Source organism: Ambystoma mexicanum, chromosome 4q (genome assembly GCF_040938575.1).
Source record: "Ambystoma mexicanum isolate Mex_15411 chromosome 4q, UKY_AmexF1_1, whole genome shotgun sequence".
NCBI classification, from domain to species: Eukaryota; Metazoa; Chordata; class Amphibia; order Caudata; family Ambystomatidae; genus Ambystoma; species Ambystoma mexicanum.
Window position 1 is genome coordinate 264,336,805 of NC_090928.1, and position 12,057 is coordinate 264,348,861.

At 46.6% G+C, this 12,057-nt stretch overlaps 1 protein-coding gene across 3 annotated transcripts in view; it reads right to left on the reverse strand.

Annotated features, from left to right (window-relative positions):
* The window catches only part of TMEM87B (transmembrane protein 87B), a 919,680-nt gene that overhangs the window by 164,576 nt on the left and 743,047 nt on the right, over window positions 1–12,057 (reverse strand). For all 3 annotated transcript variants that reach the window (XM_069607836.1, XM_069607835.1, XM_069607834.1), the window contains one exon: window positions 2,136–2,239. In XM_069607836.1, the coding sequence (XP_069463937.1) occupies window positions 2,136–2,239 (104 nt within the window). The remainder of the gene's footprint in view (window positions 1–2,135; window positions 2,240–12,057) is intronic.

The window sequence follows — 12,057 nt, forward strand, 5'->3', positions numbered from 1 at the left end:
GGAATCAGACACTGGGGCTTCCCTTTCGACTGGTGAGTCCATTCTGAAAATATCAGGGCTATTTTCTGGCTCATCCTCGTCTTCGTCCTCCCCGTAATAATCTGACACTGCGAGATCTTCTGGTGTCTCAAAATCCTGGCCCTCTATAAGGGAAGAGTCTCCTTGGCCTGTAGGGAAAAGGCAAGAATAGGGTTGGACTTCGAAGGGTTCTGAAGCCTTTACTGGTGTCTCGACCCGGGGCCTTTTATTTGAAAGGATAGGGTCCCTTGAACCTGAGGGAGAAGATTCCTGAGGGTTTAAAGCTAGTAGTTGGTCAGGGTGTCCTCGCATGACCAGAGTTTTGAGCTTGGGGTGACCCTGCTGGAACTCTCTATGGACTGTCCCTGAGAAGACTTGGACGGGGAAGTCAGTTCTATAGTTGTGGGGGATTGCAAGGGTTGTTTCCTTTGTTGCTTACCCCCTTCCCCGTGGGTGGAAGTGTGTTTACCCTTTCCCTTATCTTTCGACGCCTGGCGTCGAGGATCGGAGGTGGAATCCCTGTGTTTCGAACTAGGCTTCGAAACTGGGCCCTCCTCACTCCCAAGTGATGTACCCTTTCCCTGGGGTGCAGGCTGGGGATGGAAGCCGTGTTCGTCTCCGGACGAGTGATCTTCCGTGATGTTAATGGGCGAGGCACTATGTGCAAGTGTGGAGGCTTGCCTGATGTCGTGCGGCGACCTCGACCGGGACCGCCCAGAGGACGTCCTTTCGGACCGCTCCTTTTGTGCCTCTTTCCGAGGTTTCGACGACGTCGAATCTCGGGTGGGTTTTTTGTGTTTAGCGTGTGTATGTGTAACGCTCTTGTCGCCGGGGGACTTCCCCATAGTCGCCGGGACGGACGACCTTCCGAGGCCGGGGACGTGCGTTAGGCTGTCTTTCGACGCCTTGGTGCCCTCGCCGTCCGAAAGTCCGGCGTCGCTGCCGTCGCTGAAGGTACCCTCCGCCTCCATAGCTGCTAGCTTGGCGTGGTGGGCCCAACGCTTGGTGGAGCGGTCCTTAAGAGTTTTTGTCTTAAACCTGCTACAGGCCCTGCAACCCGCCTCGGCGTGGTCTCTGGGCAGGCTAAGGTTGCACGTAGCGTGCTTATCTACCCAAGGGTATTTTTTATTACACTTGGGGCAAAACTGAAAGGGCGTACCCTCCATACGCGCCTGTGGGCAGCGGGCAAGTGTGTGTAGGTAAGAAGGTGTTTCTAACCGAGTGTGGAAGTGTACCACCCCCCACTCTCCCTACTGTAGGGCCGAGGCCAGCGGCCCAGGCCCGAGCCGAGGCGGAACCCTCAAGGCCCAATCCGTCGGGTTTCGACGTTGATCTCCTCCCCGGTTCGGCGTCGAGATGCTGGTCGACGTAGGGGTGAGAAAATGGGGCAAATTAGAATAGTTTTAAGTGTAAATATGGCAAAGCCAGGGAACTCCGATGAAGTGCTTCCGACCAGAATGGCGGAAAAAAACAATCTGGGGATCCTAGACGCGTGAGGGATCATGGGTACAGTGGACATCACACTAGGGATAGTATTACTGGCACGCCCTGTGTCGACGCCCTTTTTCGATTTTCGAAAAACAAACTGTAATACTCCGCAGCTTCCACTAGATGTCGGCCTATGCACAGCATGTGATCTAAGCAGATTCCACAAGCCTCAGAAATATAGATACAGAACAGACGTTCCCAGATATGTTTGACAACATACTTAAGGATCATCACAGGTCTGCGCATAAGCGGGGCTAAACCTTGCATGTTCCTAATCAACTCCATTAGGGTTCCTCCACGACTACAAGCCGAGATGGCATGGATGACACTCAGTTCTATATACACATCCATCATGAGTGGGAGGGTCTACTGCAAAATAACATATTGAACAATTGCAACCCCTCAGAAAATTGGATCAAGATGCCACTATCTCTAATAGGTAGGCTGGCATTAAGTACAATATTCCTCCTTCCATACCTACGCTATGTATTTCAGAGCCTCCCAAGGTTGATGTTACTATGATTCTCAATTCAAAGTACATGCACAAGTATTATGAATGAACATTCTTATTTACAAAAGACTTTGAGGCAGACAAACCACAACATATCATGCATGAGGCAAATATGTACCTTTGATTATTTGCTGATGGTCTCCACAGAAACATAATGACAAGTAGTATGGTAGAGAAAAGAAATCTCCAGAATGCATCGTCCACCCACAGCTCCATCCAATCCTATAAAAAATGCACAAAGAAACAAAGGTCAAGATAATGTTTAAAGGGCGCGACTGTTCACATGCTTAACTCCCTAACAAATAGCACAAGAGTATGAGCTTAGATACAATTGAGAGGTGATTAAAATACATCCTAAGAACAGAAGCAAGAATAGAGAAACTACTTAAAATATCAAGGATTCCTAATCAGAATGCTGGATAAGGAACCCAAACAAAGCAGCACCTGCTTGCATCGAATGCTGATAATTACTTCAGTACGTCAAAATGCTGTACTGATCTCCGTCTGCCCTGCCTATCTGACCAAACCTACTGTTAATACCCAATTTCCTTGCAGTCAATAGGTCTCAATGATTGGTTAGCAACCACTACGACTGGGAAACTTTTTTTCCCCATGTGATGAATAGCCAAAATGGTTGCAAATCAAATACTTTTGCCATATCACACAAATAGAAATTAGCAGAATTGTACATTACCTTAGACATCTGAATGGCTTCTTTTTCAGCAAATCTATTTTTTGTAACAATGTTTCTTTCTCATTAAGAATCACACTTTTTTCGCATGTATGGGTTCCTTTCACAGATTTTTTTTTTTAAGGTGAATTCCTTTTTTTGCTTCCTCCCCCCTAGGTATGGGGTGAGAATGTTAGGGGTTGCATGCACGTTGCCAGTTAAAATATGTTTTGTGGAATTCAATTCAGCCATCTCACTGGGAAGGAGATGAAAAGGAGAGGAGAAGAAAAAGGGAAAAGAAAAGAAGAGGGGAAAATGAGGAGAGAATAAGAGAAGGGGCTAGAGAAGGGGAAGAAAAGGAGAGTAGGTGAAGAGGAGAGGGTGTCCAGTGTTTCTGAAGTCTATCCTAAAAAAAAGATTTAACAGATGACTAGACAGTCTTACAGGAGGACACATCTTATTGGCTTTTAACATTAAGCGCGTTTGCTGTACGAGTAAGGGGAGAAGAAGAATCAATTGCACACAAGCAGTACTTGGACACAAAGGAATCTCTCTCTGATGCCCCACAGCCTGCAATAGTCCTTATTAGTACAGTGTAAAGTGACCCACACATGTATGCTTAAGCTTCTCTTGAACTACTGACTGCCCTCCTACAACCCTTAGTTTGCAGACTTGTTAGCATGCACCAGTTAACCACAAATTCGACATTATCATAGGAGATTCAAACTACAGCTGAAGGAAAGGAAAGCACTGCAACCAGAAACTTCCAGCCAGCCTTAAGACTTGCGACCGCAAGCAATTACTGATAAAAACACACTCACTCAGCTGAAAATACATGGGAATCAATATTTTGGCATTAGAATTCAACGACAGTGGCACCCCCACTTCCTCTGACCTGGGGTCACTAGCTATTTTATCCCTTCATCTTACATCCACTGTCACAATGCCCAAGAGGGACATAGCATGATAATATAAATCCCCGGGGATACACCAAAAGAATTCCTAGTAAAACTAATGCACTATGTCAGTAGCATAAGTGAACAACTACTTCCAATTTAAGAATACTTCCTTTACTTCCAACAAATAAAGCTGAAAGCCATGGGTGAAGCGTTCGCTCTGTGTAGGACTAATTATGCAATATTTTCGAATACAAGCACTAACTTCTTAATGTGACTTAACAATTTTGTAGCTATTTAAACGGTTGAAACCATTGTATTCATGATGTGGCATTGATCTGGTGATGACACTACTAAGGAAGTGAACCAAAAGAGTATCAACTTTCTCAATATGTGCCTGCCTCCTCTGCTACAGATCCATCAGGTGAATTTTATGTTTCCTTGTGTTGATTTTCGTTTTGTGGCCTCCGTTTCTGCCATTCTTCGCATGCTTCCTGCTCCCTCCCACCACCTACCTGCCGCCCATTGGTCTGTGTGCCCCTACATGTGTAATTAGTTCCTGGTCTGCCAGTCCCCCACCTCAGATCCCACCTACCGTGCGATCTGATTGGGCCAACTGACCCATTTCAGCACTTCACTAAGGACAGACCCTTGCCTGGTAGCCCGGTCGGCTAAGGCACCCAAGGTGAAGAGCAGCTGCTACAGAAACAGCCACAGATTGTGTCCGCCTGTGTCAGCAGGGGAAGCAAGAAGACGGCAGCCAGCAACCAGCAGAGACTGACAAGGTAGGTGTGGTGCAGATAAGGGTGGCCAGTAATCACGGCATCCCACTAAACTGTCCCACCTCTCTAATTCCTCTTATCCGATTACATCGCCCATAATCCTATGTGACAGATGTACCCACATTCATATGCCAACCACATCCCACACCCAGGCGAATTGTGTTGCTTAGTCATTTCCCACATCTAGGGGAACTGTGTTGCTTAGTCATTTCTCACATCTAGGTGAACTGTATTTCTTAGCTTCATCCCACATAAAGGTGAACTAGCAATACTGCCATCATACAGACCATCCAGGATCCAATTACACACCACTCACCCGCCACCATCTCTACTTAAGCGTGCCAATGCTGCTGGCTCATGTTTGTTCCCAGTCTGTCATTAGTGCAAGGAAGGGTACCAACTCCGAAAACGAAGAGCAGGCAGGCACCCCCACTCAAATCCACCCGAAACCCCATAAGACAGAACCCAGAAATAGGCTAGCAGACAACTACGCCCGGGTAAGAGCCAAGACACCCTCCCCACCCAGTGTAACCCACAAGCCTTTGCCCCCCTCCCAGCGAAACTCAACCTGATCACCAAGACCGCAACAAATACCGTAGCCTCTGTTAACCGACGAACGGACAAAGACAAGCTCAAGACCCCACAAACCCACCAATTAAAGAAGACACAAGGAAACAATCACTCAAAGGAACCTCACACCAAACCATAGAGGAGAACAACCACTGGTCAAACAGAAACCCAACCAACAGCACATGAGTGCAAATGCCCTTGTACCCCCTTACTTCACCAACCTCCAATCACAGCAAGTCATTTGCAACTGTGAGGCAAACAAACACCAATCACGGAAAGCCACTCGCAACCGTGAGAAAATCTGAAAGATACCTGAATAACAGACCATGCCTTGACAAAGAACCAACGGGAGCAAGAGAAAGCAAGACGAATGGACAACCACAAGGAAACCACGAGAGACCACCACACCACCGAACTACAGAACACCAACTGAACGTGCACTCCTAAACAGCACAGACATAGGAGCAACCCCAGCAAAAAGATTAAAATCACTTTAACCAACACCCTACCTTGCAACAGAGAGACCACCAGAACAGACGCCCCTAGATGCCAGCAGGATACCAATACATCAAAGAAAAAAGAATGAAAGAAAGAGAAGACTAAGGAACCACACCCTCACCCCGTACATCACCAAACACCAAGGTAACCTCCACCATCACCAGCCTGAATCTGAGGAAGAACCAAAACAGGCCATTAACCCAATAAGAAAGCTAACCAACCTATTCAACAACGAAACTCGAATAACTAAACACACTCACAGACGACAGTGAGAATCAGCAACAAAACCACACACAAGTGCAATCCAGAGCAACAAATAAAAAACTTAAAGAGAAAACTGCAGCGCAACCTAATCAACGCCAGACTGATGTTCAAACATGCAACTGAGATCTACGACCTACTCGGCAACAGGGGAATCGACATCCTATTAATTACAGAAACATGTCTAGCTGAAAACTACAAAGTGATCCGACACAGCTGCTTACCGGACAATTTCAAGGGTGAACAAGCAAACATAAAAGGGAAAAGAGGAGGAAGACTTGCAGTAGCCTACAAAGAACACCTCAAAATAAAAACAGTGGAATCTTTAAAAATACCTAACTGCAAATCCCTTGTCCTTCAACTCACCACAGACCCACAGTCAAACCTCACATTCATTCTAATCTATATGCCACCAACGTACAGTGCGACCTTCACAGACAACTTCATAGAAGGAGCCACAAAACTAGCCATACAGCATGAGCATCTGATCATTATTGGAGATTTCAACATATGGTTTGAAGATATGAACCCCAACTCTCAGAAAACATTAACCAAGCAACACACACACACACACACACACACACACACACACAGGATGCAGTCTTTGCCAATAGAAATCGGATGACATCACCACCCATCCAAATACTATGGAGCCACCACCTCATCATCCCTTTCGTGATCCAAACACCATCAAACCCACCTATTTGGAAAAGAAACTGGAGAACCATCAAGAGCAGCAACTTAAAAGAGCGCTGAGAAATCTCAAAGCCAGCGACCACATCACTGGATGCAACAGACATCGATGGAAAACGCAAACTTAATGCGGACATGGATTGCAGAAACTATGAATGACATCTATCTAGAAAAAAGCATCGCCCCCCTCAAAAAAGAATGCTGTAGACACCCCACCTAAAAGCAATTAAAATAATCAACATAAAACTAGAACAAGAATGGAGAAAAAACCCTGACCAAGGCAAAAGAGTAAAATACCCACTACAAATCCGAGCATACAAATCCAAAATTCTCAAAGCAAAAAAAGAAATACTACAACTACCGGATCACAAAAACAACCAACACTCAAAAATAACTATTTAACATCCTAAAGGAAATGAGAAACCCGCCAGGATGCAACTTATGCGATGATCTTGCAGACCATTTCAAGAACAAAATCATTAGCATACACTGAGTCATACAAAGCAGACCAATCGACCAAACAATCCACCAGCTTCCACCAACCCCGGGCCAATGAACAAAATGCACTGCTTCCAACAAATGTCGACAGAAAAACTACTAATCTTGGTGAAAAAGAACAAAGGAGGCTTCCCGATGGACCGCTACCCCCCAGACATCTACAAATCAATCCTTGCACAGGAAACACCATCATCTGCGTGATCCGACCGTGGCCGATTTTCCCGTGGCCGGAAAGTTCGCATGAGAAATGTGCGAACCACAAAAGGTTTGCACATTTCCCATGCAAACACACGTACACAACCCCTACATAACCATACCCACATCACACCCACGACACACCCCCCATCCACACCCTCAACACACTCCCACCCACACCCCCAACATAAACATACCCATCTAATCTTTTTGTTCACGCCGAGTCCCTGCGGCGCCAGTTCCCTTTCACTTCCGTGATCGGGAACCGGCGCCGCAGGGTCCTTTTCTTTTTTCTATTTTCTGTTTTTTATGGGGGCTGCAAGGGCTTCCCTTGCAACCCCTGCTCACTATACTCTAATGTATAGTGATCGAGGTGTTGCGGGGGACACCCCTGCAGTCTTTTTTTGTTTGTTAATACTTACCTACAATGCTACCACCAAAGGTTCGAACTTTTGGTGTTTGAACCTTTGGTGGTAGCATTTTCAGAACGTTTTGTACATGCAACCTTTTGGATACGGTCAAATAGTACAATACCCTTCATCCAATCCCTCTCAACAGGAAAACGGCGACATCAAACCTCTACTTAAGCACACAATGGACAATGTGGAAGACCTCAAACTATAGGCCCATCTCGAACATCCCCTACCCGGCAAAAATACTAGAGACCTTACGTCTACCTACAACTATTGGAGCATGTTGAAAATAATCAACTAGTAGAACAGGCACAAGTAGGATTCAGACCCTTGAGAGGAACGAAACAGCACCAGTCTCAATCTGGGATGACCTAAAAATTAAAGCCGATTCCTACACCAAATCAGCACTGATATTACTAGATCTCTCTGCTGCCTTTGACATAGTCAACCACAACATCCTGATAAGAAGTAGGGCTCACTGACACAGCAGTGCTCTGGATCAAGTCCATGAATATAGGACAAACGATCTGGCTAAAGCCATTCAAATTCAAGCCAGTGAATTCCTCCTGTGGAGTACCCCATTATCCCTGCTTCTCTTCAACATCTACATGACTCCACTAATCAAACTCATCAAAAGATGCGTACCAACATGCTACAACTACGCAGGCACACAAATCGTCTTTAAATTCAGTGACATACAAGAAGAGAACGCACCACTAGGAGTGTCTCAAGGAGCTCTACCAATGGATGAACATTAACAAACTCAAAATCAACCAGGAAAACTGAAATCATGATTACACCGGAACACAGAGGAAATAACCAACACATGCCATGGCCGACCGAACTGGGAAACCCACTGACACCATCTAAAGCGGTAAGAAACCTAGAAAACGAGTTAACACTCGACCCACACGTCAATACAAAAATCCAAAAATGCGTCTACCTCATACAAACAATAAAATAGATCTTACCATTCCTCTCCTTCGCACGCAAAACACTAGCCATCATATCCCTCATTGTGATAACGATTGATTATGCTAACAGCATATACCCTGGAATGCCAGACGCCTGCTGAAGTAACTACAGCAAATACAAAACGCGGCAGCCAGACTTCTCCTCAAACTCAGCAGACGAGACGCCATCACACCCACCCTCAGGATGCTACACCGGTTCTCGGTCACAAAGAGAATCTCTTTCAAAACCCTGTGCAGAACGCACAGAGCGGTATGTGGCCAGGAATCAAACCAGCCAGAACCCTGAGATCCTGCAACGTCTGCCTTGAACCCAAACAATACATGAAGAAAAAGCTGGGCGGTTCAGCATTCTTATGCTTAGCTACGAATCTATGGAACTCCCTCCCCCATGGAAATTCGAACTATCCAGGACCATACAAAATTCAGAAAATTGCTGAAAACCTGGCTGTTCAACTCAGAGCACAACGAAACCGACTGAACGACGCCCGCACACCGTGCAACCCAGCAAGCATGGGAAAAAGGAGAAGCAAACAGGAGGAAAAAGAAATAAAAAGGTTAGGTCAAGACCAATGAGAAGATGTGTGCCCTTCCACCCCCCGAACCAGAGAACATCCGGACAAAGTAATGGTGATAAGTTAGAATCGCCAAGGGCAAACAAGACCAAGCATCAACCCTGCCCCTACCAGAAACTTAAGCCCTGCAAAGAACCCAGTAAAAGGACCTCTTACCGGTGAATAAGGGCAACAAGACTTAGCACCAACCCCGCCCCTACTATAAACTTAAAACTCCTCTGGGAAATCCGGCCAAAGAACTACCTGCCCGCCTCCGATTGTCCTTGGGGCAGAGAACCAGCACCCGGCCAGAAATAGAGCCAGTGATCAGAGTTCAGCGTGCCAACGGATTAGCAGTGCAGCATTGGAACCTATCCGCTTAGAGGCAACCTCACTGATACAACTAGAAAGGGCAATTGGAGGATGGGTAGGTACTACTAATGGTAAGGAATTCATGGTGCCAACCGTAAAGACAGACAAGTGAATATGTTTCAAGGGGGTTTATTTTAACAATGTGCAGGTTGGAAAAACACCTAATCTAACCTACATCTAAGATGGGAGCAAGCTTTGACCATTAAATTAAAAATAAGGCAGTTCTTGTGGAGTCTAGTCAAAATAGAAAAGAGCCTATACTACAACACCTATTGCCAATCCTTATAACTAATATAGAAACATTGTGGGATAAGAGGTACAACAAAGAAAGAAGTGTTCACAAATGATAGTCAGGAAGTGCTAGCCTGGGGTCTCCCATAACCATGTTTTGAGCACAGGATAAGGTGCCACTTCTGAGCACAGCACATACTCGAGCTTTACCCAGCAAGAGTTGACAGTTCTGCTTTCAAGCTATCAGACTCTTCCGGTGGTTGAGTCTCTTGTCACAAAAGTCTCTTTCCTTCTCGGACCTGATGTAACGTACAAACTTAAAGTTCCTTTCAAATAATCATTAGGGTGATGGTGATTCACCCCTGGGCCCCCATCTTCCTGGCACAGACCTCTCTTGAATCTCCGCTTCCCTCAGTCGGGTTCATATTGGCTCTCCTCCTTCAGTGGTGTCTTTCACATTCATCAGTCTTTGAGTGATGACTTTTCACCCTAGGATCCCCCTCGGCCGGTCTCAGACCCCTTCTTGACTGTTCGCTTGCCTGCCTGGTTCACTACAGTGTTTAGTGAGGACACTTGTTCCTGTTGTATTCACAGGTCTTAATGTCTTTTTAAACAATCGCTCAGTGGATGCTTTTCTGCCTCCCTACGCCGAGTTCACTACAGTCAATCACACAGAGTTCCTTCTTTCGACTTTGCAGGTCAAAGTCGTTCGAATGTACAGAGGATTTTACAAGACCTACGTATGACCATTTTGACCCCTTTCGATAAAGCCCTCCTAAGACCTTCTGGTAGCTGTAGTTTCCAAAAGTGCGGGATTCCCCAGAAACTCTCTAGTGAGTACCATCGTGGTGCTGGACCCCTCTTGCAGCTAGTTTTCCCTTAACGCTAAAATATTCTTGGAACTATCCTTTAGCCTCTTTGCATCTTTCATTCAACATAGTTCGGTTTATCGGCTCTCCCCTCGACTCACAGACTGATGAACTGCTTCGCTTCTTTTGGTATCTGGAGTCAAGGACGGTACCACGGTAGCAGGCGTCTCTCTCCGTCTGGCTTATGTGCATAGGCAGGCTCTGAGTACAGTTGACATCTGCCGCTACACACGTTAGCTTTTGTCCAAGGTATTATACTTCTTTGCATGGAGGTTCCACGGGTCTGGATTGAAAAGGACAAGGTCTCTTCTCTCCTCATCACCCCTTCAATGCGCGTGTGTGTGTGCGCGCGCGCGCGTGAGTGCGCGGATGTGTGCGTGTGTGTGTGTTTTTGGTCAATTGCCTAACTTTGCCTGACCCCTCTTGTTGGGACATGTTAGGTAAATGGCTCGGGTGTTAGTCCGTTGTCTTTCGTGGTGTGCGAAAGTGTTTGTGTCAGAAGGGGAGGCAGTGTTTCTAAATGTCCTACCGAGTAGGATGGAGACAAGGTGTCAAAAGAAGGGGGATACCGGGTCTCACCCATCGGTGTCTAACTTCCCGAGGACCCCCATTGAGGTGATCCTTCCTCACTGGTACAGCCCCAGGCACTGGGCCCAATATCGATGGCCGTGTCCTGGCCACCTGAATGACAGATCCCCGGGAACTAGCTAGGGAGGCACCTTCAGGTTTCTCACATAATCAACCGGAAAAAGCTTAAGATCTACTGCCAACAAAACTAATGTTAACTCTCTCTGCACACACCTCTCAAATACTGCACTACAGACAACCAGAACTCCTCAGCACAGCAGAATGCACATACTTCACAACACCGCAACCACAAAACATAGCACACCCAACCTTGCACAACGCCCCATGACGGCTGCCTCCCAAATCTTGCACCGAGGCTCAGTGAATGGTCCATCTGAACTGAAGATGCCAACAGCACATCACAGCTCCATTGCTCTTTTTACCCGCTCCTCCCACTAACTGTTACCCCCACTCCTTATTTTTTGCAGAGCCACCACAGTGCCGAGAGACCAGGCAAGTGGCACCTGTGCGCGGTATAAAAACCTTAAACGTTAACAAATTACCATCAGCAATGCAGGGGGTCCCCTCTGTTGCTCTTTGTAGAGAAAAGAGACAGAGAAATACTCTGCTGAATTATAGCATTTATCACACACGAGACAATGGGCTTTATTACGAGGTTGGCGGTAACCCCATAACACCATTTCCCCCATCACAGATCCCAGTGCCACCGGGACATACAAGTCCCAGCGGCCTCGGACCTCAGCCAACGGAAATCATAAGTCCCCATTCCAACAGAGTCTCATATGACTCTATGGGAGCGAGGAGACTGAAGCACCGGCCCGTTGCTAACAGGGTCCAGGGCTTCGGTGAAAACTGTGCCTACCAGGGCCAATGCGCCTGGCAGGTCAGACCATGCCAGGTGCAGAGGCCCTGGCAGGCACAGTTGTAGTCTGCTGGTCCGTAATGGGTGCTGGTATGTTGCTACCGGCACCCTTACTTC